Below are 26980 nucleotides of genomic sequence, written 5' to 3'. Positions count from 1 at the left end.
AGGAGATTTAGGTTAGAAGTGAGAGAGAAATTCTTTACTCAGAGGGCAGTGAGTCACTTGCTCGGGCTGCCCAGGGAATTCGTGGATGTCTCTTCCATGGAGATGTCCAAGGCCAGGATGGATGGGGTCCTGGGCAGCCCGAGCTGGTGGGGGGCAGCCCTGCCCACAGCAGAGGAGTTAGAACTGGACGATCTTCAAGGTCTCTTCCTCCCTTAGCCATTCTACAACTCTACCTGCAGTGGTAAGCCTACAGAGTTCGTATGCTTTTGCTGCAAACATTTGTGTTTCCTCCCATCCTTTTCTCAAACTGAATGTTTTCAGTTCCCTTTTGCTAGAAAAAGAAGAAAACTCACCAGGCACATTTTCTTACCTTGTAGCTGAACAAATAGAATACCAAACATGGTTACTATGATTCAAATGTCTAAAATACATTAGCTAGTAACCAAAATTAAACTTTGTTCATATACATGTTGTAAAACCAGAACCAAAGTAAGTATAACATCTAAAGATGAGTGCATTTGGACTAGCAACTTTGTTTTAGTGGTGTAGAATTGGCTTGTAAGATTCACTTTTCCTGATCTTGCAGAAAAAAAATGGAAAAATAATTCTTAATTACTTCCCTACGCCCACAGCTGAAATCATCAAATCTATGAAGCCGTTTAGTATTACTTCTGCATTTCAGTACACTGAAAAGGAACAACAGGAAAATACTGTATTCTCAATGTGGATACATCTTCTTTCTTTCTTTCCTTACATATCTCAAAAAGTTTTTCACAATCCAACCAAAACAACTTTAATTGCTTTTAGCGTCACTGTTGATACAGTTTGGAAAAGAGAGGCCTGAGTTTTGATCAACAACAACAACAAAAAGGAGATGGGAAAAAGATGTGAAAATTACCAACATCGTATTTTGATTTATTGCTCCTCTATGAAGGGAAAAAAAGAGTAGCTCAGATGATGGCTGGATTTTTTTTTTAATTTATACTGTATAAGTTTATAAATAATATAAGAATTTAGCATGCATCAAAATAAAATACAAAAGTATCGCATAAGTATCTGTGCTGTAAAGCTGCCTTGTCCAGGTTCTCCTTTTTGAAATTTGTAAGAAAGCTAGATGATGAAAGCATGATGAAATCAAGCAATTCCACCCCACCAAAATCATTTGTGAGCCATTGATACAATAGAAAAATACAGAATATAAATGAATGTTTCTTTTATTGCTGGTAGTGTCCCTTTTTATCCCCAGTTTTAAGATTCATTCACAAGACAGTTTAAGTGCATCTACTGAAAGAGAAACAAGGCATCATATCCCCATACTGATTAGTTTAACAATTCAAAAAAGAAATTACTACGAAATTTCTCAGCTTCTGGACATCTCAGATTTCTTCTTCCCTGATGTTTGCATTTTGTAGTCCCGTGCAATTTAAAAATCACATTTTCATTTAAAAAAAATCATGAAAAAGTAACCCAATTTGTCTAAAATGATACACAGTTAAAATATGAAACACATTGACATTTCCAGCTCATTCCATACGTACATGTCACTACAAAGAAACCATAGTTTTACTGAACACATAGTCCCTTACTCAGCAGGAAAGCTCTCTGGCTTGGTTTGCGCTCCAAGAAATTCTGAAGCATATCCATCCCATCCAAAGATCCTCCGGGTTTCAAAATAAGATTTCTGTATTTCATCCCAGCCTGATAAAAGGTAAAGTAGAATGTTAGTATTTCTTACCTTGGAAGCTGCCACTTTTATGTATTTGTCATGCCTAATTGTGGTTTTTAAATACATTTCCAGATTTTCTTAATACCACAACAAAATATGCTGCAAATATAACTTAAATCTGCTGGAAGATTTCAAGACAGGAGAAATTTAACCTATTATCTGGCAAATCATTTTTCCTGTGGTTTTGCATTATTTTGGGAGTTACAATCACATAACTTGCCCAAATTATGGAAGTCATTCTACAAGCCATAACATGACCAATAAGCGGGCAAACATAACCTAAACATCCATTTTCACTTAACTGATAATTTCTCTTTCTTCCTTATCTACTTGGAGAATGATAGTACAGAGATAAACAGAAATAGTGAGGAATAACGTGGCACAAATACACATTTTATATGCATAACTATTTAATATATACACAAACACACATAATTTCCCAGTTAAAGTATCTTAAAGTAATGGAAACTTAACTCAGTTTATATTTTCAGCAAGAACATTATTAATGCAGGAAGAATGGATTCCCTTAGAAAAAAATGAAATGAGCTCCTTAGACAGCATAAAATTAAGACACTGTTAAAAAGAAAACATATTTAAAAGAATTTATCTGGAGAATTTGAGGCCTCAGAGACATATGTACGAATGAGAAAATATTTTTTTTCATGTAGAAGTCCTAGAGACTTTTAACATTAAATTAAAAAATGCTCTTCCTTCAGTCACTGTAAATATACACATACACTTCCCTCATACGTCAAAGCTAAGAGACAGGACTACACTACTTCCTGATCACTACTGCAAAATCAAGCTTAGGTATTTATAACTGATGGACTTCCTATGACTTAGTTGCATTCTCAATTGCACTTCTTGAAAGAGCAGCTGGGAAAAGCTAAAATAAGTAAGACAATAAATCACTGAAGAAGCATTGCTTATATTTTGCTATTTGTGATAGTTTCCTGAATGTTAATAGAAAAAAAAATATATTGTTCCCCTTGGTTTAAAAGTGCTATTTGAGTAAATGTGACTTTTTGCTGTTTTGTTTCCAGTCTGATTACTCAGTTCTAGAGAGATCAGAAATAATTTCAGATAATGTGCACAGGCTTAGGAGTTTGACAATTAGCAATGTTAGTGTTTGCTGAACAATTGTTCCAGATAGAAATGCTTAAAGGAGTTTCAAGAACTGTTGCTCAAAACAGGAAGAGAAGTCTTATTCTAACCGGAAGAGGTAAACCAAATTTCTAAAAGCCCAAGTCATAATACCGTAACTGACTTCCTTTCCTGCTGTTGAGAAAAGTAGTATAAATCCAGATATATGGAATATGAATAACTACAAAAATCTCACTAGGATCTAGCATCTTCTTATAAAATATAATTTTCCCACCCTGCAGAACTCTGTTACACTTAAATAGAATGCAAGTACAAAAAACAATTTAAAAGAGAACCAACTTGAGAGAATAGTACTGCCCTGAAGAGGGAGAGCAAACCTCCAGTGGAAGTTCCCCTTAAGGTTATGTGAACACCCAAATAAAGTGTGCTTGCACACATGAGAGAGCAAGCAAGGCACAGACATGCCCATGCACGTGGATACACATACACAAATAACCATTTTTATTTCTATCTTCTTAGCTAGAACAGGAAGCTTCACATAAGAAGAAGCACTAGTTGCCTCTTAGCTGCAAATATCCACTTGGTCCTTGTGTAATTAAACTCTTCTCAAAGTGCCCCATTCAGAGACTGAGAAAGAAAACAAAAACCTACACAAAAAAAATCAGAATAAACTGCACTTTCATCCCTAGGGTGTACTAAAGGTCACAGAGCAATTCTGGTAAACTATGGCTTAGGGTTTTGACTGCACAATCACTCAGAAGAGTTCTGAAGGCTGGGACTAATGGTAACAGAAAAAAAGTCTGTGATGACCCTGGAGGAGCGTGCGTTGTGCAAAGAGGGAAGAGGCAGGAAAGCAAAAGGTCTTTCCCACGACAGAGCTGTAGCATCTCCAGTTAAAAGTCTAATGCTATCATTGTTGAGAAATTAAAAATTGTCCAAATTGGTAGGACTAGTAATTACAACACAAACTGTCCCTCCTTCTTTCCTGTTGGAGGCAGAAGAGGCTGAAAAATTACATAACAGAAAAAAGCTCAGTAAATCTAGAATCATCAATGACTTGAACTTCAAAAGTCACTTGGGAGAAAAACTGAGGAAAAAAAAATTAAGCTATACTATGCTGTGAAAGAACAAAATAAATTCAATTCCTTAAATAACACCTACACAAAAAATACTACGCATTTGAGGCACTATTCATGGAAATAGAGCACTATCATCATAAACCTTTCATAGTAGAAGAATAGGTATCTACACTTACAATGGAGAAGTGTGTTTTTTTTCTGTTAAAACTAAAGAGGAAAGTATTAAGATATATATGTTAACATCGTGAAAGTCATGAAACAATACTAAATATATCTACGTAAAAATTATATTAAGATCCATGCAGCCCTCAAAACTTCAAGGTGATTTTCAAAAGTGATTACTTATACGCCACTTTTTTTCAGTCGATCTGAACTTGACAAGCAGAGTACTTGAGATGTTACTTCTATGGATCATAACTGCAATAAATGCAGCTTTAGAGACAAAGCACAACAGGAATCTTTAAAAGGAAATATTAATTACCTACCTTCGGATTCATTATGCCTTCTTGCTTAAAGCAGCTATAAAAGATGTCCATGGAAAACACTTCGCTCCAGAGGTATCCATAGTACTGTCCATCATAACCACCTGCCAGGTGTCCAAAGGTAGCTGGCATGTTTGTTCCTTAAAAAGTAGATTCACGTTAATTAATTTACATCAAATGCAGTCATTTCTTTTATGTATAAAATACACCAGATTTGAAGAAATTAGTATGGAATTTGTATGAAATAATTTGAAACTTCTAACATAAAAGGTCTGAGTACATCTCTAGAAGTATTGGACATATTCTGATGACTACAAAAGGAAAATTCCATTTTGGTCTACTTGCACATCTGACACAGGTGTGACAGAACATTCGATGTGATATTCACATCATCTCACTCCAAAAATTTAACCTGCAAAAGTACAGCTTTTGATACTTTCATCTTCCTTCAGAAGAGATGTTTAAGATTATTCCAATTTTCAAAATAATTATTTCAGCTTCATAAATTAGATTCTTTTACAAATACAACTTTGCTTTTTTTGTAAGCCAAACATTATAGGGAAAGGAAGGCATATTTAAAAAAAGCATTTGGGCATACTGTACTGATATACCTGGGGTTGCAGGAATTCCTAGGATCTCCATACAGTATTTGGCATATTCATCTCCCGGGTCAACAGATGGCTTTGTATGAAGCGCCTGGTCAACCTTGCTCAAAACAATCTGGCGGAGCGTTAAAAGACCTGATTGAATAAGAACATTCAATTAACTAATATCAAAGGAGCTGGAGTTTCTTTACCACCTTTCATTCAAAGATCTCAATAAACATTCTGTATTTTTAGAATTTTAACTGCAGAAAAAACTTGGAGTTCAGTCATTTCTATCCAAACGCTTCAGCTAAAAAAAAAAAAAATGTAGAGATGAATATTTTTGAATTGCCATTATAAGGTCCATATTTTCAAATGTTACTTTCCTCAGAGATCAAAAACTAATTAAAGCAGATATTTAAAAGCAAATGTCAGTATTTAAAATTGTATTTTCAGCTGTCTTCAATTCTAGTTACCATTTTATTCAGGGCTTGCACAGACGATGGTTAAGCGTATGTAATGACACTGTCTTAGACATCACAAAGAATATTAAGAACTGCTGTTGCTTTAGGTTCTGCTATTTTGAAGAACGTACAAGAACCTCTACTCTACATAAAATGCTTATGCAGCTGCAGTGCCTGTACAAGCCAGAAGTACAGGCATTTCTTGTTCAGGATAGGGAAGAAGTATGAAATAAACAGCAGTGCTTTAATGACATAAATTGCACCATAAATGATGATTTCGGGAGAGCTCTGATTACAGGGACAGAGTGATAAGAGGGACAGAATAATAATGAGATGATGGGCAATAACATTGGATTAGTCTTGCTTTGGAGATAGAGACAAGGTGGAGACAAGTTGTGGAAAGATAACAGAACTGGGACCTTGGTTTGGGAATGCAGTGTACCTACTGAAGGGGGGAACATGGAGCTAGGATTCTGGTCTGAGAAGTTCAGAGGCTGGTTGAGTAATTAAAGGCTGCAACACTTTTTGTATCATGTATGTAAACACATGTTTAAGAAACTTGCAAGCAACTTTCATTTCTGTCAAGTAACGTGCAAATGAAATGTATAATATAAATGCAGGAAATCTGATAATTCTGTACTAATAATGCACAGTGTCTGCCCTGAGCTACTAGAAAAAATGGAAAACCAAGGCCCTCTGTCACCCAGCATTAAATAAATGGAATTCCAGGGGTTAAAAAAAAAAACAACAACACTAACATGGGGAAAATTGTAAACATATATTAGTCCTTTGAATAAGACTGGAAAACCAGAGCCACTGCTGTTCCCGCACGCAGTGGTACATGTCAGAACAGCCTTTATTAATGGTTGTAACCAAGCAAATAAACACAGGAATTATTAAAGCAACAAACTTAACTATTTGGTTAAAAGTGCTCACTTAACTTTTGATAGCATTGACAGAGATAGCGTACAAAAAGAAGAAAATAATGGGCTTGTTATTTCTTACAGATGGTATTGCCTTTAAAGTTTCCAACCAAATTATAGATACCTGTATTAGCCAGCCTAGATGCAGCAAGTTTCTCAAGGAGAGCATCTTCAACATGGCTCTCATCTTTGTAATGTCTTGACATTTGCTGTAGTGGTTCTTTTTCCCACACCCAGTTCTCAAACATTTGTGAAGGTACCTCTACGAAGTCAGTTTCCACATTAGTTCCACTAAACCTAGCAAAATCAGTCTGAAAGGAAAAGTCATTGTATTAAATCAAAATAAAAACCAACATTTCTGGAAGAATACAAATGTTCAGATACTGAAATTTAAGTGTTTCAATTAAAATACAATTTTGAACTTTAAAGAAAGGAGGACATAAATACTTATATTAGACAACTAAAAAGCAAGAAAATAGATTATGTAGTAGTTGTTTACTCCACTGTCAACGGTTTACGGGCGTTCGGCCCGGTTCCGTGACAAAGGGGACGGGGGATCCTCGGGTCCACACCCCGTGAAAAGGGAAAAGGGGAAAAGGGTAAGGAGATGGCCCTGAGAGCAAAGAACAGCGGCAACAATCTGAGGAGAAACAAACTAATTTACTAAATAAGATATCGGAATGCAAAACAACACACTATAATACAATATAATTACAATTTAAGCTGATAAATCCAATACAGAGAGAGAGAATGTCCCAAAATCAAGGTAGGCCTTACTCTACTACCGACGATAAGACGGCTGGAGAGCGAGGTGCTGCCAAGACGAGAGACGGCGGAAAAAAGGGACGAGGTCTCGTGATCTGCAAGTTTTTATACTGCGAGCTTTTATCTTTTCCCTCCGGCTGGAAAATGGTAATAGAGGAGCAAAGTACCGTGGGGACTGTAGTAGTCCTTCTCTTCTGAGAACCAGGTATATCCACTACATGATGTTATGATGTGGAATACCAATAACCGAAAATCACAAAACCATGACATCCATTCTCCACTAGTGATTCTCTACTTCAATTTTTTTAGTACTGTTCTTTTCACCTCTCAGGCTATGACAGCAATACAAATGTTTCCATGCCGTTTTATCACAATGACACAATATGTTAATTGTTATAAAATTGTGTTATATTACCCCAATAAACTCCAATAATACATTTGTAAAATTGTTTATTGTATTGCAGTCTAACACATTCATTCACAGATTTTACATGACCAGCTTACACTATCCCTAACAACTGTCTTCATTCATAAAGCATATAGTTAACTTATTGCACAATTTTTGGGTCAGTAATACATGGCCTGAAATAAGTGAGCACTAGCAGCGTTAGCCATGAAAGGTCCCCCAAATTGACACTCATGCACTGACAGAACAGTCTTCACTTTGAAAGCCAAGCACATAGAGATTTTTCTCTTTCTCTTATTTCACTTTACCATTGTCAATCACTTCATGTTTAAAAAGCCCACGTGTCTCACTCTTGACATGCCTTGTGACTCTGACTCTTTTTGCTAACCCAGTTTTATTCTTTCTCCTTCTAGGCAACATTCTAATAATAAAAACACTTCAAATCCTGAAAGGAAAAACAAACAAACAAACAAAACCTCCCAGTTTCCCAAATGTGGAAATAAGGGCGTAGATATTCCATTGGAAAACAATGCCCGAAAGAGGACTGGCTTTGGAACTTGCTTTCTTGCAGGGCTACCAAAAAAGTCATGTCTAATAACAGCGCATACGTTCAACTGATGGCTATGTCACATGCATATCAGAAGAACAGGAGAAAAGATGAACATTTGTCTTCATTTACACCTGTTGATAACTCAAATCTAAGGTTGTAACAGGCTAGCCCTTCTTCCTACAGCTGCTAAACAGTAGATATGAAGATAAGAGTTTGCTGACCACCAGATATTCTCATTTACTCAAACATAACTGTACCATGCTAGTAAAAAACAGAAAATATTTGGTTCAGGTACTTGATTAGCTGTCCTTCCCTAACATGATAAAAAGATCCTGTCTCTACCCTGATATTTCACTTGCCAGCAGACTCTCAGCACATTATTGCCCTCCAAACACTGACTTTTACTGGCTGCTCACAGATTCCCACTCAGCCAGATCCCCCTATATCCTTTAAATGTCAAGTTTTAACATGCTTAAAAGAAAAAATAAAATAAATCAGCAAATGAAATAAGATACTGCTTTGCACGTGAAAACCCCAGAGTACAGGATGTTCCTATGTGGGACTGAGAAGTTATTTGCTGGTGTATATACTAATCCATTAAATTATTCACGTAAAATACAACAGCAGTGAGCACAGTAGAAATGTATGCAAAGGACAGCACAGCAGTGAGAGATAACTGGAAAGAAAGCTCCCTGACCTATGTGCAGTTCTCAGCAAGTGGAGGAATACATGCACATTGAGGCTGTTGGCTGCGTTGCCCAGATGGGGCCTTGCAACACCCAGGAACATCTTTGTTGGTTACCAAAATTTTGCAGTAATGTTGAATATGTCTCATTCATAAACAACTTCCAGGTAATTGATAAAAAAGAACAGGTTTTATTTCTCAATTTCTTGATTTATTACTTGATTTCCAAACTGTCTTCAGGTGAAGATCATCACATTATCATCAACTTCAAGATGCAAAAATATAAGTGAACGGCTAGCTACTTGCTCTTAAATGTACTTGAGCATCATTTGTTTAATTCTAGGTTTAATATGAGGATTTGTATGTGCCTATTTGCTTATTCTGCAGTCCTAGGCTCAGGGATTGAGGTCATAATTAAAATCTCATCTGTATTATATTGTTCTGATTTTATGAATTAGTACTGTTTTATAGAGAAGATCACAGCAACGCTACACAATGTTTGGATTTTGTGGATAATCACGTGAATTTTTTAGTGAATAAACAGAGCAACTTGCCTTTTTTTCTGAAACACAAAGTGTTCATTAGGCCAAAAATAAATTTGGTATTTAAAATTGATTCTGACAGAAATAAAAAAGAAACAGGAAATTTTATAACTTTATTGACACCTTGGTGCAAAATCTGCAAAATAGTTTCATTTTTTTCTGGTCACGGTGAGAATCCTGATAGTCAGATGTGAGAACAGAAAACACAATAGCTCAGGCAAGACCTGCTTTATGTTTTTAATAGGAAGAATGACAGCTCTCAAGTGTAGTAAATGCAAAAAAGCCGGAGAGGAAGTACATAACTATATGGATTCATAAATCATTTGCACTAATGAGAGCAGTAGACTTCTCGTTTGTTTTGGATATCTAGCATGCTACTAGGAGTAGTGAGAAGTCGCCGGACAGCTGTAACAGAAGTCACATCTGAGCACCTTCTCTACCTTACACATGGATCTATTTACCTGTGACTAATGCCCACAAGGTGCAAATGAAAAAGCATATGTTCTTCTGAAAATGTTTTTCAAAAAAGGTATTCACTGCTGTGTTGTTTTAAATGGAAATTAAAAACAGACAAAACAACTTGTCACTTTGAAATATAAACAAAAAATGCACGTATACTTTGCTAACATTAGAAAATTGACAAAAAAACTTATCTCTTGCTGTGAGGCTGTGCAGAATGTAAGAAAATTGGAACTGAAACATCACTAACCTGTGCACATATCTGATGCATTACATGACCAAATTCATGGAAGTATGTCTTTACTTCATCATGTCGCAGCAATGATGGGCGATCTGATCCTGGTTTTGTGAAATTGGTTACTAGAGCAGCCACAGACATCATTCTACTGCCATCAGAGAGAAGACAGCCAGGCTGGAGACCAAAGCATGCTGCATGCCCATACTTTCCCTCTCTGTACAAGAAAATATATCAGAAATTATCCTGAAATCACAATCCTGCTCACCAGAATATTCAAGAACAAGGACAATGAACTGGTGTCTCTTTAAAGCTTTAAATGAAGAAATTATGTCTTTTCATTAGGATGACCATACAAAAGTTTTATTATGACTTCTATGAGTCACTAGGCTTAAGACTCTGCTTAAGAACAGAAGAGGGGATATAACAGTACTTAAATTACACTATTTTAAGATTCACAGCAGCATTTACAAGAATCTGATTTTTACTCAAATTATATATACTTTAGATGTCAACTCTATTTTGAACTACTCATAAACACTGTAACAAAGAGGACTATATTCTGTACTCTGAAGCAGTAACTTTTCTTTCATTACAGGAGACAGAAGAGTACAGTTTATTGCATTTGCAGTGTGATCCAAGTTTAAGGAAGAATGTTTTTGGAATTTTTGCCCTAGACCCAAGATAACGTGGTAGGAGAGGTAGAAAGGTCTTACTAACTTCAGAAATTCACATAATATGTAGAAAGGAGAGAACAGACAAACAGGTAAAGAAGAAAATCCAGGCCTACTTTTAAAGCAAAAAATTATATACTACTGTATCCACTAATTTTCTTTACTCAGAGAAGCCTTAAATAAATGAATATTTTAAAAATTCACTTATCAGTTACTAAAAAATAACTTAAAAAACAGCAAGAAACAGTCAAAAAAGGAATAGCTGAGAAAAAATTTTGTCAAATTAGTCAACTCTCTTAATCTCTGATAGAACACAGATCATGCTGCAAATAGATAAAGAGCAATGGAGATTAAGCTAGAAGTACACTTCAGGGTGTGCTCAGCAGGAATCTTTGCTGGGTCTTGATCTATTTGACACCTTCTTTAGCAGTTTAGAGAACTGTCTACACAATAGCCATACAAAGTTTAAAGAGGAAATGGGAGAAACCACAAATGGCGAGCAGAGAGGAACATAACTGAACTGAACAACAGTTCCAACATTAATGACAAGTCAAACATGGTATTTCAGCTGGAAAGAAGAAAAATGGTGGGTAACCAACTAGTCAGCAATACTATACAAAATGAACAAAGTTTTAATGCTTCAAAAAGTGAATATGAGCAGGAAATATGTTAGTGCTGAAAAAGAACAAAAAGTAAACTATCTGAAAGTAGCCCAGAGGACAACATAAAGAAAACAGCAATAGTCTCACCAGTGGGACAAATAGTTACTTCCCAATGCACTTAATTTCATCCACATCAGCAACCCACTAAACCAAGTTCCATTTTAAACATGTATGTAAAACTCTAAATCATATTTACCGAGGGTAAAGGTCCAAATAGAACTGCCCTAACGTTTCTCCTGTTGAATTGTCCCTTACTGTATAAAGAGTAACACTGTCATGCCAAACATGAGCACTTTCTACTCGCTCAAATACAAGTCCAAGTAGCCTCTGGTAAATATTCAATAAGCCTTCCGTAACAGCCTCAATTGGGAAGTATTCCTTCAGCTTTTCTTGATCTATGGAGTACTTCAGCTCTTCTGTTTTGTTCATATAATAATGAAGGTCCCATGCATTGATTCTTCCATCATAATCACAGTTTCTCTCTTGACACTCCTTTTTCTTCAAATCTAGAATGAATTCTCTTTCCTTCTCAACCAGTGGCTTTAGCTTCTTACTCAAATCATCTGAAACAAAGACTGCCTTTCAATCAGTTGTGCATTCCTTACTATAATATATATTCTTATATAGCACAATCACATTTATATAACATAACTATAAACCCGTGTCCCAAAAGTGAATGCTCGAGTTTTCTATTTGCTGATGAACAAAAAGCAAATTACTTTCTTGTCTTAATGAGTTTTAATACAGACATGCTGCAAACAATATACAAATCCAGAGAGGCTTAGCAATACCATGAAGGGTTTTGGTAAATTTAGATTCATTCAAAGACATCAAAAATGGAAAGTAACACTTGACACACAAAGTAGCACTTGACACATGTGCTTGAAGCTTTTTTATTTTACCTCACCTAACCTCGGTTCTTTTGATGCATTTCTGCAGAAGCAGCCAAATACTACTACTATTAGTTACTGGAAGTGCAACAAGGAATTCAAACGCTTTTTTTTGAGATCATTTAAAATCAGAATCTGACCTAACCTATTTCTAGCTATAGTTCTGTAGTTTATATTGCTTATACAATTATTATACAGCAATAAACCAGAAGTTCTTGCCCATAAGATTACTATCTACTCTTCTACCAAAGCCACTGTATATTAAACTTACTGATTCCAATTTTTTCCAATATAGCTTTTCTTGGACAAGTAAGGGTCATAGCACTATGGAAGCAAAACACTGATTGCAAAATATTTAAGTTTATTGAAACTCCATTGTAGTACATGCTATGTTTATTCTATTCTGAGTATTTCTGAACTACCAGGCACTTTTCTTTAAGATTTGAGTTTAACGGTCTGTTTTGGCATATGGAGTGTAAAATCTAGGTATTGTCACTCTTGTTTCTAGTATGGCTATAAGGCACGATAGACTTGTACACGATTGATAAATACTAATAGTTTGCAGCTCAAAATACACTAAATTCAGAATATGTCATAGGGCAGAATGGTAGGTTTTCCTCCTAGCCATAAGATCAACTTACAAACATTGATTTAAAACATGAATATATATGAACAAAGCATAGCAAATTATACTGTCATGCTTGTGGCTGAAGATTGATCAAAATAACTAAATTAAAGCTGACAATTTGATGAGCACTCTCCCTCTACCAAAATTACCACAACATATTTTAGAATAGAAAAATATATGTGATCTTGTAAAAATCTAAAGTCACAACAATAACCACGACATTTTGAGGTATGTCAGCTTCAAAACAGATTAAAAAAACCCACACAGTATAATGTAATCCTACTTAGAATTACAAAAATATACTGGATAGAAAAGAGTTCAGAATATTGTAAATGTACTTTAAAACTCAGGCAATTTTAACAACTATAAATCAAAACAAAGGGTAAGTTAATTTATAAATACACAAATAACTGGTATTGACAAATATGGAGCTAAACTCACAGCATAACATGAGAACTGAGGAAGAATTAAAGGCAGAGATGCATTTGAACCTCCTTATTGCCATATAAATACAAAACAAAACAAACAAAACAAAACAAAACAAAAAAAACCAAAACACTACCACCAAACAATTTATTGCTGTACTAAATAGTTTTGGGGGTTTTGATTTCATACAATATCTGAATATACAACCTTTTTCACTAAAATGAATAAAAGTGCTCTGAAATCAACAGGATGACTATACAAATCTGCACCACTGTCAAAGTATCTCCGTTTTCAGATCAAATTCCATTACAGAGCTTTTGTCTTCAGAGGAGTCAAGTCATTCCCAATTCAATTTATTTTATCCAGTTCATTGAACTAGCATCATCATATACTCAAATCTTTCATTATACTCACTGCTGTTGTATCAGCGTACAGAAAGAAACACTTATGGCTACATGGGCACAAAAAATTGCAGCTAATGTAAAGGAAATGAAAAGCTGCAACTGTGATGCAGCCTTTTGAACTGAGAGAATACACTTACACTGCACATTATTCTAGTTCCAAATTAAGATATCTGCATTCTGCAGCAGACAACGATAGCAGTTTTTCTATACTTACTGTCACAAAGCAGTTATTTTCAGATTTTTATCCTATACTTCCCTACCATGGAACAATTTGTACAGCTATGACATAAAAAAAACACGCCCAGAGGCAACAGAGAGTTCTTTTCCCACTCAAATACAATGGATACTATTGCCAATTATGTGTTTCAATTTATCTTTACTGAGGAGCCATGCTGCCAGTGAAAATATAAAAAGATAATTTATAAATTAAAACAAACCTAAGAAGGTTGTTACGTTATCTGTGCTCTTTGCAGTGTTTACCTCCAGAACAAAGTTGGCGTGTGTATTATAACCAAGCAACTCTGCTACTTTTGCCCTTAGTGGAAGCAACTGCTGAAGAATTTTTGTGTTCTCCTGAAAAAGCAAGCAGGCAAGTTTGCGAAGTCAAACCAGGAAATCTACATTACCAAACAATTACATGAATAATATCTGTAACCATAATGAATAGAAAACATATAAATGAGACACTTTAAGACATAAATATAAAAAAATGTAAGCTTAGCTAGATTTTTGTAATTTTTTAGTCACATACCTTGATCGTAAGTAGCTAGACATCTAGTTTTCTCACCAATCTGAGCCATTACATTCCCTACCATAATTAATCTACTTTAATTAATCAAAAGATACACCAATTATTTTTAGGGTAACAAATCCTCAGCTGTTGCAAAAAAGATTATATCCTTTATCAACCATTTAAATGTAAAAGATGACAGGGAGATGGCTGACAAAATTCTTCATTGCTTGTCAGTGGTTAAGATGGACTGCAAAGCTATTGTGCTAACATTCAAAGCTTGTTTGCAAATTTCTCTCTTTCGATGTTCTGACAATAGCAGCCAGAGAAAAGGATCTGAAACACAAAAGCCCCAGGCCCTGACCTAGATATGTAGAGGATCCCTGGAAAGCTAAAAACATAACTGTGTTAAATTCCATTTCTAGAAAAACAAGATTTCTCAGGAAGAAATTTTTTTTCAAGGTATGTATAATGTACCAAGTTTGAAGTTGCCTCCCTAGTTACAACAGCATACTGCTTTAAGTATCCTGACCTACAGCTGCTAGTGTCATTTCATCTTATGTTGTGTTCTTCACATTTCACAGCACAAATCAGTACAAAAGCACAAATCTGACATTGTTCTCTAAAGAATGGTTGGTACAATTGCCTGCTGAAAGACATTTCTATCTTCTGCAGCCTTTTCATTATTTTTGTACCTACTTTGGTGTCTGCTCTCATCAGCAAACAAATTATTTATGAAATTATCTCTTCTTTCAATAAAGTTTATTTCCAGATACATATTTAATTAAATGAATCTTTTTTTAAAAATTAAGGGTTTTTTAACATATAATTAAAGACCTCCTCAAGATGCAGTGCATTAATTTCACATTTAATCAATTGCATTTCGCAATTAAAACATATGTTCAAATAATCACTGCCATTCTGAAGAATCTGAAGTTCTACAGAAGCCATATTCCAACAGTGTCATTGTGAAGAAAGTGCAAGCAAGTGACTACAGAACACTGTAGAGAAATTCATCATTTTCTCAAAATCTCATTTCTATGAACAGCACCCACTGACATTTTAAGATACATTCATACACACACATGTGAAGCAAGGATATGCTGAAGATCATACTAATAGGTTTTAATTTCACAGTACTAGGCAATATACAGAGCTCAAACCTAACATTTGAATGTCTAGCACTGTATTTCAACCCTGTCATTACCCTGTAAAAAAAGTCAATACACAATGTACCTCTTTGCACCTTGTGTTAAAGGCAGATTCCATTTTTCTCCTGGTTTCTGAAATGCAGCATTTCTTCATAACAGGAAAATAGTGAGGATATTTTAAAGTTATTTTATATTTGTCTTCCTCAGTCTTCTCTAAACTCTTAATAAAGTCATCAGGAAGGCCTTCTACAGAACACAAATTAATAAACAATGTTTAGAATTATCTACTCCCCTCTTTTTTTGATACATTATTGCATTTGTTTTGCTGCAGCCTAATTTGACATCAGGAATTTCTATAGAAATACAATTCTTCTATCTGCTAATACTATTAATGCTACTATTTGCTAATACACGCTAAGCCAAGCAAAATAAATTTTGGAACACTTTGCTTCAAAAGAGAAAAAATGTAACGATATCAGATGAAAACAAATCATGATGTAAGAGAGTATCTTAAATTATATTTTATGCCATGCTCTCTAGAAATGCATCTCTAAGTCCTCTGTTATGTGAAACAGATTTATGTTAGATAATAGTAGGAAATTCTTTATTCAGAGGGTGGTGAGGCACTGGAACAGGTTGCCCAGAGTAGGTGCGGATGGCTCAGCCCTGGAAGCATTCAAAGCCAAGCTCGATAGAGCCCTAGGCAGCCTGATCTGGTGGGTGGCAATCCTGCCCACAGCAGCTGGAATGGGATGAGCCTTAAAGTCCTTTCCAACCCATGCCTTCTATGATTCTATGTCTTCTAGATCAGTTTAAATGGTTTCAGTGGCTTAAATATCTTGCATGACAGAGAAGTTATTCAAATAACTTTTTTATTCAGATATGTAATGAACATAGCACACACTGGATTGCCTGATATTGGCGCACTGAGAAAAGATGCAAAGATGAGTAATGTTACAGAAATAAAGAAGTAGGGCAGACATGCTAACTTTATGAAAGGTGTACACTCCAGTAAGCACAGGTCTACAAAGAAATTTTAAACATCTGCAAATTGTAATTCTAAACTTACTTTGGGGAAGAATTAAGAATGGAATACAGATGGAATTTCATTTTATCTAACCATCATTCAGTGGGCTAATAAAAGACTACTTGCAACACTGGAAGGTGAAGAAATGGAAAAATGCAAGCATAGTACTCACCGAGCTCCTCTTTGGAAAATACAAGAAACATGTTTTCCTCATTCAGATTTTTGTTGAAGTCTATACACAGCTCACTTAATTTTTTCTTCATCATCATTATTTCCTATATTGGGTATAAACTAAAATTAGCAGAAAAAAAATCAACTGGCAATTACTATCTTCCACATGAACAGTATTTAATTTTTTCCAGTTAGGTTCTCTACTAGACTACACTGAATACTACCATTGGCTAAGTAATATTTTGCAGGAAGTATCACATCCCACTTGCCCCTGGGCTCATTTTTACCTTTCTTTTGTCTCAAGTAATCTAGCTGCCAATGAACCCAAGGCTGAGTCTAGTACTCCAGCAATTTCAGATGTGTTCTCTACTGAGACTGGGACTGAGAATGTAAGCAGGTAAGTTCTCTGACAGCACTGCATGCTAACATCCAATTATTTTATTTTTCTTTAAATTTTAAGTATAAAAACGTTCTCTGAAATCACAGAGAATCAAACAAGTAAAAATGGATGCAATCTGTTAAAAAACACTTTTCTGAACAGAGTACAGACAAAAAAGAGAATACTCACACAAGATAAAAGCATTCCAAATCTACTTTAAAATCCTCATGTACACTCATCTGAAATGTTTTCTAATGTATTTTGTAGCATGTCGTACTTGCCCCTTACTGGCAAGTTCACATAAACATTGTAATCACTAGTAACAAAAATACCAAACAACTATGAAATCTGGCATAGAATAAAACTAGTAGAAATTTTACTTAAATATAGCTCAACTATTATCTACTTATAAAGTATTTAAAAATCCCTTTAGAAGAATTGGTTGCCACTTAGGTAATGCAAACACATATGAAACAACAGTCTAACTTAAGTATGTGCATTAAGAATGATTATTTTCAGAAAAGACATGTCTTTTTGAGAGGCGTAAATCTGGATGGTTACACAACATCAGTTCAAAATTTAAAGAAAATTACATCAGCCTCTCAAACACTAACTATTTTACTTCTGTAACTTCCAGAAGTGAAACGTGCTTTTATGTGCTTGAGTAAGTTCTCCTTTAATGAGTCCAAGATTCTCAAAGCACCCTTGAAGTTACCTAGAGCTAAAATCTTGGACTCATTTTACAATGATGGTTGATATTTGAAATTAAAGTATCTGTGACTTTATAACGATTACTACATACGTGCTTCTGAAGCTTGGACTCACAATTAATGTTTTTGAGAAGCCTTTTGGTTATGAATCCAATTTAGACATCCTTTGTAATCCAAAGATAAAATAAAACTTCCAGATAGCCTTCCAGAGTTTAAAATAAATAAATAAATAAAGTGATATACCACCTCTATCTACTGAGCATGGTGGGAGTCCAACAAACTAATTTTAAAATCTTACAATAATTGAAGTTCAAAGGATGGATATAGAACTAAGAACAGTTAAGATTAGAGCAGTAATTAAGCAAGACCATAGGCACAAACAGTACACAAGAATAATATAATCTCTTCAACAAGTTTCCCTTTGATTTATAAACTAAGAACCATATTTACATGTTGTACTTCTTTAGGAAGATGGAGTCCATTTCTTTTTCCCACTTGAACTGATTTGTCTAGGTACCGCTTTGTTTCAGGCTTTACATTTTCAAAATTGCAGGTTTGCTGAAATGACAGTACAGCATAATTTAATATACAATACAGTAAGATAAACATACTAAGGATTTAGAAGTGTCTGAACAAAGAGCTGTTCTTCAGAACACCACCACAGAAACAATGCAATATCATGAATTTTAGTATGAAGGATTTTCCAAAAAGTTATTCTATATAGCAGTATTTTCATACTGATGTAGCATGAAATTTTCTTTTTTTGAATATCTCAATCAGAAGCAGGAACAGCAGCACATTTATATGCTGTCATAAAAGCAAGCCCTTTTAATTATTAGTGTATTATACTAAAGCTTCTTCTGTTGAGGTAGCTTTCCTGTACTTCATTAACTTGCAGCAATAAGTGCTATGAGGTAACATCATAGCTTAAAACTTGAAGGGATTAAAATAATATTATTTTTTTAAAAATCTTGAAAAGTAAATGCTTCTAGGGTTCACTGAAGATTTTCAAAAAGCATAAAAATAAAGCTTATCGATCTTTCTGGTTCAGATGAAAGCAATCCCTGGCAACAAATAAAACAGTATGTCTGTGTCTGGTTATGCAGTTACAGAGATTCTTGAATGATCATCTTCTAAAGCAACCAATACTAACAGACAAGACACCGGTTGTAACAGAATACGGACCAACCTCATGAGGTTTTCCTTCCAACTGACTAAAGCTGAACTATTTAATTCAGAAAATTGTGATTATATCCTAAGTTGTAAATACTGCTATAAAATAGCATTTTACATCATAATTTTATCTTCCAATAGCTAAAAATGAACATTATAACAAGATGCAAGCTACAGTACTTGCTAAAAAGGACATGCTCTATTTATGTTCCCCTTTAAAATAGGAAGCTGTTGGGATTAGTTCTGACTTGTCTTAACAACCATCTCACCAGCTTACCTACGTACAACTAATTCATGTCTAGCATCTCCGAAAAATAAGAACATTGAAACATGCAAATTTTATGAAAGAGTTATACAACTGTGTACAAATGTCAACTAACAATTGTCAGTGCAAATTACCTCTTGTAATGAGAAAAAATAAGAAATAAGATCCTATCTGTATTCCAGAAGAAAATAAATAATAATGATAACTCTGAAACAGATATTTTGCCAACTGCCATTTAAAAATAATTTGCATGACAGCACATAAACAATATCTACTTCTACTACTGCCCTGTATACAGGTCTATAAAGTAGTGCAGATTGGTTTTAGAATCACGTAAGAGCTTAGAATGGTTCAGCTTTCCTTTTACACTGCAAAGAATCACAGGTCCCAGAAGCATTATAGCAGAACTGCTAAGCATTAGAACAACTGTGTATAACATAATGTCTCCAGGGACATGGCTTCCCCCCACATCTCCGGGCAACCTGTTCCAGTGCCTCATCAATCTCACTGCAATAGACTTTCCTTATATCCAGCCTAAATCTATACTCATTTAGATTGAAACCATTTCCCTTTGTCCTATCACAACAGACCCTGCTAAACAGTCTGTCTCCTTTTCTGTAGCTCCCATTTAGATATTGAGAGGCTGCTATCAGATCTCCCTGGAGCCTTCTCTTTTCCAGGCTGAACAGCCCCAGCTCTCTCAGTATGTCCTTGTAGAACAGGTTCCATCCCTTGGATCATTTTTGTGGTCGTCCTCTGGACGCGCTCCAACAGGCCTATGTCTTGTACTATCTCTTGTACTGAGAACTCCACATCTGGATGCAGCGCTTCAGGTGAGGTCTCAACAGTGCAGAGTAGAGGGGCAGGATCACCTCCCTTGCCCTGCTGGCCACACTTCTTTTGATGCAGCCCAGAATCCGGCTGGCTTTCCAGGCAGTGAAGGCACATTGATGGCTCATGTACAGTTCACCATCCACCAGTATTTTCAAGTCCTTTTTGGCAGGGCTGTGCTCTATCCCTTCATTCCCCACCATGTTTTGGTAGTGGGGGTTGCCTTAACTCATGTGCAATACCTTGCACTTGGCTTTGTTGAACCTCATGAGGTTCTTCTGGACCACTGCTCAAACCTGTCTAGGTCCCTCTGGACCATATCTCGTTCCTCAGGTGTGTCAGCTACACCTGTCATGGTTTTATGATTTTCGGTTATTGGTATTCCACATCATAACATCATGTAGCGAATGTACCGGATTCTCAGAAGGACTACTACATTCCCCAATGTACTTTGCTCCTCTGTTACCATTTTCGGACAGAGGGAAAAGATAAAAACTTGCAGATCATGAGACCTCGTCCCTTTTTCCGCCCGTCTCTTGTCCTGGCAGCACCTCGCTCTCCAGCCGTCTTATCGTCGGTAGTAGAGTAAGGCCTACCTTGATTTTGGGACATTCTCTCTCTCTGTATTGGATTTATCAGCTTAAATTGTAATTATATTGTATTATAGTGTGTTGTTTTGCATTCCGATATCTTATTTAGTAAATTAGTTTGTTTCTCCTCAGATTGTTGCCGCTGTTCTTTGCTCTCAGGGCCATCTCCTTACCCTTTTCCCCTTTTCCCTTTTCCTGGGGCATGGGCCTGTGGGTCCCCCATCCCATTCGTCACGGAACTGGGCTGAATGCCCATAAACTGTTGACAACACCACACAGCTTGGTGTCATCCACAAACTTCCTGAGGGTGCACTTGATCTCACTGTCGTTGTCACTGATGTAGGTATTACAGCATGCTGTTCCCAACATTGAGCCCTGAGGGACACTCGTCACAGATCTCCATCCAGACACTGAGCCACTGACCACCACTGTCTGGGTTCAATCCTGCAACCAGTTCCTTGTCCACTGAACAGTCCACTCATCACATGCACATCCTTCCAATTCAGAGAGAAGAATGTTCTGGGGTACCGTGTCAAAGGCCTTACTGAAGTCCAGACAGATGGCATCAGTGGCTTTTCCCTTGTCCACTGATGCAATCACACCATCACAGAAGGCCGCTACGTTGGTCAAGAAGGACTTGCCCTTGGTGAAGCCATGCTGGTTCTCCTGTATCATCTCCCTGTCTTCCACGTGCCTTAGCATGACTTCCAGGAGGATCTGCTCCATGATCTTTCCTGGCAAAGATGTGAGACTGACAGGTTGGTAGCTCCCGGGTCATCCTTTTTACCCTTCTTAAAAATGGGTGCGATTTCGCCTTTTTTCCAGTCACCACAGACTTCACCCGACTTTTTCAGCTATAACTATTGTAACAGAAAAAGTACAACTTCAACACGGTAGAGGTGAAATATACAGATACAGTCACTTCATTATTGTTTATTTTGTGCTAACTGTGCTGAAGGCTCAGAAATAGAATGATTAAAAAAAATGGATCAGGCTACTCTCTGTAAAAAGGAACTCCTATAGCAACCGTTCAGGACAGAGGATTCTGAAAAGTTTCAGAGTTATTAAGGCCTTGTGAAGGATTTCCCAGCCTCAATATCACGCCTATTTGAAAAATGGAACTGTCACACTACTGAAAATCTCTTGGGCTCAAACACAGTAGAGATTTAAGGAAGAAAGAGAGAACTCGCAAATACTAGTTTTATGTCCTTAAAGCCAGAGAATATTGGTTCCTTCTACATAAAGCTAAGAAAGAGAAATACTATTTTGGGAAAAAGGGAACAAAAACTAAATAAGCATTCTTCATCCCTCTCTTGGTGACTACATGACTACATATCTCTCCATACACTTTTAAGATATCAGTGTTAAACAGCTTCTAGTATTTATGGTAGCCTTTGGGTAGTTTATCTGCATCACAGATGTGCTTAAGTCAAGGATATTTCACATTCAGAAAGTCCTGTTAGGTCTTTACAGATAAGCCCTCGTGAGCACCAAGGAACCAAGTGTTCTCTGCAGTCATCTCTGTAGTCCTCCCTGGTCAGGATGCTCTATGCAGTTCAGTGAACAACCTTCACAACGGAAGTGCTAATTTTGAATATACCACACACACGAAATTTTGGAATTTCCCAGAGGTTTCAAAGTGGTCATTGCTGTTTATTTTATATACCCTTTCACATTTGTTTTGAACAATCATGCTACCTTATTCCATGAGGAAATCTTCAAGCAGAATAAGAATTAGAACCATCTTCGACGATTGTGAACAAAACCTGCAGCAGCTGTTTACATCAAGCTGAGATCCCTGAGTGTGTGTGGGTGGAGAAGATTGGCAACATTCTTAAGCATGCCTGTGCTAGCCAACATGTGCAGATGGCAGGAGTAAGAAAATTTCAAATGATAGCTTCCCTACCAAATTCACTTTTATTCCAGGTTTCAGATGCCAAAATAAAAGTTTTCTAAAGAGAGAGTTCCAGGGCATATTTGACAGCATAAACCTATGAAGAATTTTTTCCTTTATGTATGCGGAAAAGAAAAAGGCTACATTTTTTTCACTTTTTCAAGTTAAATACAAAACCCTCACAGATCTTCCACCATCAACAGTTCCTAAACAAAGCTGAACCAATGGAAGTTTAGTCCTTGTTAAATGTCAATAAAATGCGGCATATTTAGTAATCTTTCAGTGTATTGACTGTATTATAAATAAATATAAATGCAAGGCCTCATTCTCCTCTTTGCATTTAAACTGCCCCCTGAATAGGATCATAAAACTGAATTCTAATAGCAGAACTAGAACTATCATCCTGAGGTGACGAAAAGCCTGATTTAGCTAAAGTGTTTTGCTAGCTTCTTTAAACTGATGGAAAGATTGCAGGAAAACATTTCTGTTTGTTGAATTCCTTTTTAGCGCTCTCCTGGAACCTGACTTCGTAACTACGAGTTTCTAACATGATAAAGTGTTAGAAGTTTAGTTGAAATTAACAAGTTTAGTTGAAATTAACAAGAACTTTGTACTGTTATTGAGAAATAACAAGACTATCAGTCCACTACTGTTGGCAATTTCACAGCTGCTCTGCAGAAAAAAGGTATTATTACTACTTTCATGGTTATTATGAAAATGATACATGCTCAGATCTTAGTCCAGGTCACATCCCTAGAGCACTAGCTGAACACTAAAGATTACTGCATGCTGCAGTTAAGCCAAGCACAATCTAAGAAACACTAATGGGAGATTTAAACAACAATAGTAACTGTTACAGAAGTCAAATATTGCTGAAAGGAAAACAAAGCAAGAAAGCATTAAATGAAAAAGATTTTAAGAAAAAGTTTAGCAGAAAGTAACACTAGTTAATCATAGCAATCAGGTTCACTAGCTACTAACAGAAATACCTGTAAATTAAAAACAGATGAATACACAAATACAGTAGATTAGCCCTAGATGTAATCTGTGTAAACTATATAGAGGGGTGAGAAAATTGCAGAAAATAATATATATATATATATCAAGTATTTAATTAATAGCAACTGACACCTCAACATAAGGCACTGTCTGTCAAAACATACCAGAAGATACCCAAAATGACACTATGAAACACCTACACATACACTTTAATAACAATATCCAGTTAAAAGAAAACACTAAAACATATGCCTGGAAAATACAGAAACAGAAAACAGTGCTGCTGAAAGGTACTTTAGTAAGGTGTTGCTAATATTACTCATGCTCCCATTCAACACTGCAAAACGTACAAACCATGATTTCAAGAAAAAGGGCTCCAATGTACTAGTCCTGCTCCAAAAGTAATGTCTCCTGTTTTATCCTATTGGTGTGGAAGTAGAAGCTAAATCTTCCCACCAATATCATGTTACATTTTGTTGCCAGGTGACGGATGGCAGCAGAGGGGCATTTTGACAAAATGGCGTCTGACATGGAAGTGTGGATGAAGCAAAGCAGTGTCACTGACAGGAAAAAATGAGGAAAAATTGGCACCCACTCACATTCACTGACACTTAGTGAACATCTATGGAAACCAAACAGTGGATGTGAGCGCAGTGAGGCGGAGGGTGGCACATTTCAGCAGTGGTGACAGCAGGTCACCTTCACTGGTACAAATTTTTACGAGTGCAGCATGCATGCTCTTGTTCATCACTGCTGAAAATGCATAACTCAATGTGGTGACTATACTGAAAAAGAGTGTTTTGTAGCTGAAAATTTGCTCTGTCAAATAGTGCTATTATGCTTTTTATATCTGTTGTAAATTTCAAGGAAATAAATAGCAGGCATTACTTTTGGAGCAACCTACATATTAATAGCATCACTAAAAGTGTAAAAATTGGCAGGGTTGAAAGGGAAGATTCACACTTGGACCATGGACAAAGGCACATATTTTTTTTGCTTTACATTTGATGGCTTCCCTGCATTATCTCTCAATTACATATCTGGAGATAAATATTAAATGTTACTAGATGGATCTGACTAAACAGAAATGTTCTTCCTGTTCTAATAAAATATGAACTACAAAGTAAAGAGCAAATGAAGAATACAAGGCTCATATAAGGAGTGACAGGGATCTTGGAAAGCACTGTGCGTATTCACTTATTTATTGTAATTTACCTGCAAATAAACAATCTTCTGAAACACATCTTCCCTCATGCTCATCTCCACATCGAAATTGGAAAGCTTTTTGTCAGCTTCTGTACTTGCTAAGCGTACCTCTTTATCAGGTGAGACATGCTGGGGAAAATCCAACATGCTTCTTTCCACTGTTTAAATAAAAGGCAATGAACACTTAAGACAGAAGGCTTGAAACATCACGAACAAAGAAAACTTCTCTCCCTCTTCTAATATCTATAGAAGATAAAAGAAACAAGTATCCAAGGCAACCAGATGCTCAAATTAGGCTCGAAGGACATCAAGTTATTATAGTTAACATAAAATTGAATGAGTCATGGGACAGAATTGCATAACATAACAAATAAACGTTTTATGAAAATCATCCATTACCTAAGACTAATTATCACCTTTATTTATTATCACTTCTGTGAAGTCAACTGGAGGTTTAATAAATAGGATACATGATTTTTGGAAGATGTAACATTTGAAAGACTGACAATATTTCATAGCTGGCTAAGAGACTTCCATATTAGTTTAAAGTGAAATACTCTGAATCTTTCAAACACACCCATCTGTTCTGAAGTTATTTTTAAACTGGTACAAGAGAATGGTGTCAAATCACCATCTTCTTCTACATGTTCAAGGGAAAACAATCCAGTAACAAAAAGACGTTATGAATTCTGAACTTCTAGAGATTGTAAACTACTGATATTTTTAGAATATTCTTTTGAGATTAAGTAAAACCTTTCTTACTAAACAAATATGGCATCTTTCTAAGGAATAGAAGTGCTAAATAGAAATGAACTGTTTTGACTAGCTGAATTAACTTAATTCAATTATAATTTCATTCCCCTCTCTCCAAAATGATGTTTTAGATTAATGATATCTTAAGATGGTGTTGTAAAACTTTGTGATTTTATTTACACTGAAGTTGTTTATAAAGCACTGAGATTATTCTCAGTACTTCAGAACGCAAACATGAGCATATGGTTCATCTTAAGAACCACTGGAAACTCTTCCTTCCCCTTTCCTGTTCTCATGGCACTGTCGTTCAAAACAACAAACTGAACTCAGGCATCTTCTAAGGAAAATGTAAGGCCTGTTGTCATGTGCATCTCTTCAGATTATGAGCTCCAGTTACTGGGGTAACGCTGTATTTCATGCACCTGTGAAAGGGACAAATGGGACTAAATGGGACTAAAAATCCAAGATCCTAACCAAAGTTTTGCTGTGTTAACATATCGTATGCCATGGGCTATTTCAGAAGTAAGTTCTGGTCATTTCATATACAGCTTTGATGAATGGCATTAAAAGGTTAGATATGACCCAATTCAGCAATGGCAATGTAGAGAAGAAAGTACATCTCAGACAATGCATACAGGTCCCAGTGGCTCTGCTTAGAGGCGTATGGCTACTGTTTTCTGAATAAAACAGATCTGCTTTCTAATTTAATTTAAAGCAGGGATGTTTATATGTAGGCAGAAAGACTTATAATAGTTGTACCAAACACATTTATACAATTAAAACTGAATCTGACAGGGATCTGTTCAGATGAAGATTACTCATTCTATTCACCAGCATCAATTCTATTCAATTCACTGGATGTAACCAAGCTCTGAAATTAAGTAATGTGAAAGCAATAGACTAATATTACAATGCAATCATTTGTGCTATGGGTTGCTCCTTCTTGGTAGATGAAGATTGAGCTCCATGCCAGAGTGCCTGTTTTCAGCACTTCTCTTGCATCTGCAGTTTTTTTTAGAGGATTTAAGATAATTTAATATTTTATTAATCAGACTACCACTGGGGAAACATGCAACCACTGTATTATAGGTTTTTCAAAAGAAAGCCACCACAAACTTATTTTTATTGTTCCCACCTTCTCTGAGGATTATTGACAAGTTAAGTGAATGACCTGTGTTTGACCATATATTGCATCCATATATTGGAAGGTCTTGTTAATTTGTTTAGAACAATCTAGATGTGATTGCAGGACCAATAGCTCTCCTGCACTGCTTCAAGTCCTCATAGTACATAATGTAAAAGTGAGCAGGTAAAGTACTCTTTTATTGAAAAAGCATTCACAAAATTCCTTCATTCTCATCCACCACCTTTTCTCCACTAAGAGCATATCAGTCTTTCCATTGTTCCATTTGA

General features: G+C 35.9%; 1 protein-coding gene across 3 annotated transcripts in view; it reads right to left on the bottom strand.

The window, feature by feature from the left end:
* The window catches only part of NLN (neurolysin), a 38183-nt gene continuing 12399 nt past the window's right edge, over positions 1197-26980 (bottom strand). For all 3 annotated transcript variants that reach the window (XM_021380209.1, XM_021380210.1, XM_021380208.1), the window contains exons 3-13: positions 24824-24972; positions 18307-18414; positions 16769-16871; positions 15655-15815; positions 14126-14261; positions 11537-11903; positions 10020-10221; positions 6487-6673; positions 5003-5131; positions 4395-4531; positions 1197-1698 (exon numbers count right to left, since the gene is read on the bottom strand). In XM_021380209.1, coding sequence (XP_021235884.1) covers positions 1564-1698; positions 4395-4531; positions 5003-5131; positions 6487-6673; positions 10020-10221; positions 11537-11903; positions 14126-14261; positions 15655-15815; positions 16769-16871; positions 18307-18414; positions 24824-24972 — 1814 coding nt within the window. In that variant the 3' untranslated portion in view covers positions 1197-1563. The remainder of the gene's footprint in view (positions 1699-4394; positions 4532-5002; positions 5132-6486; positions 6674-10019; positions 10222-11536; positions 11904-14125; positions 14262-15654; positions 15816-16768; positions 16872-18306; positions 18415-24823; positions 24973-26980) is intronic.

The sequence above is a fragment of the Numida meleagris genome, chromosome Z, assembly GCF_002078875.1.
Source record: "Numida meleagris isolate 19003 breed g44 Domestic line chromosome Z, NumMel1.0, whole genome shotgun sequence".
In the NCBI taxonomy this organism is placed as follows: Eukaryota; Metazoa; Chordata; class Aves; order Galliformes; family Numididae; genus Numida; species Numida meleagris.
This window is presented reverse-complemented; position numbering and strand designations above follow the sequence as displayed.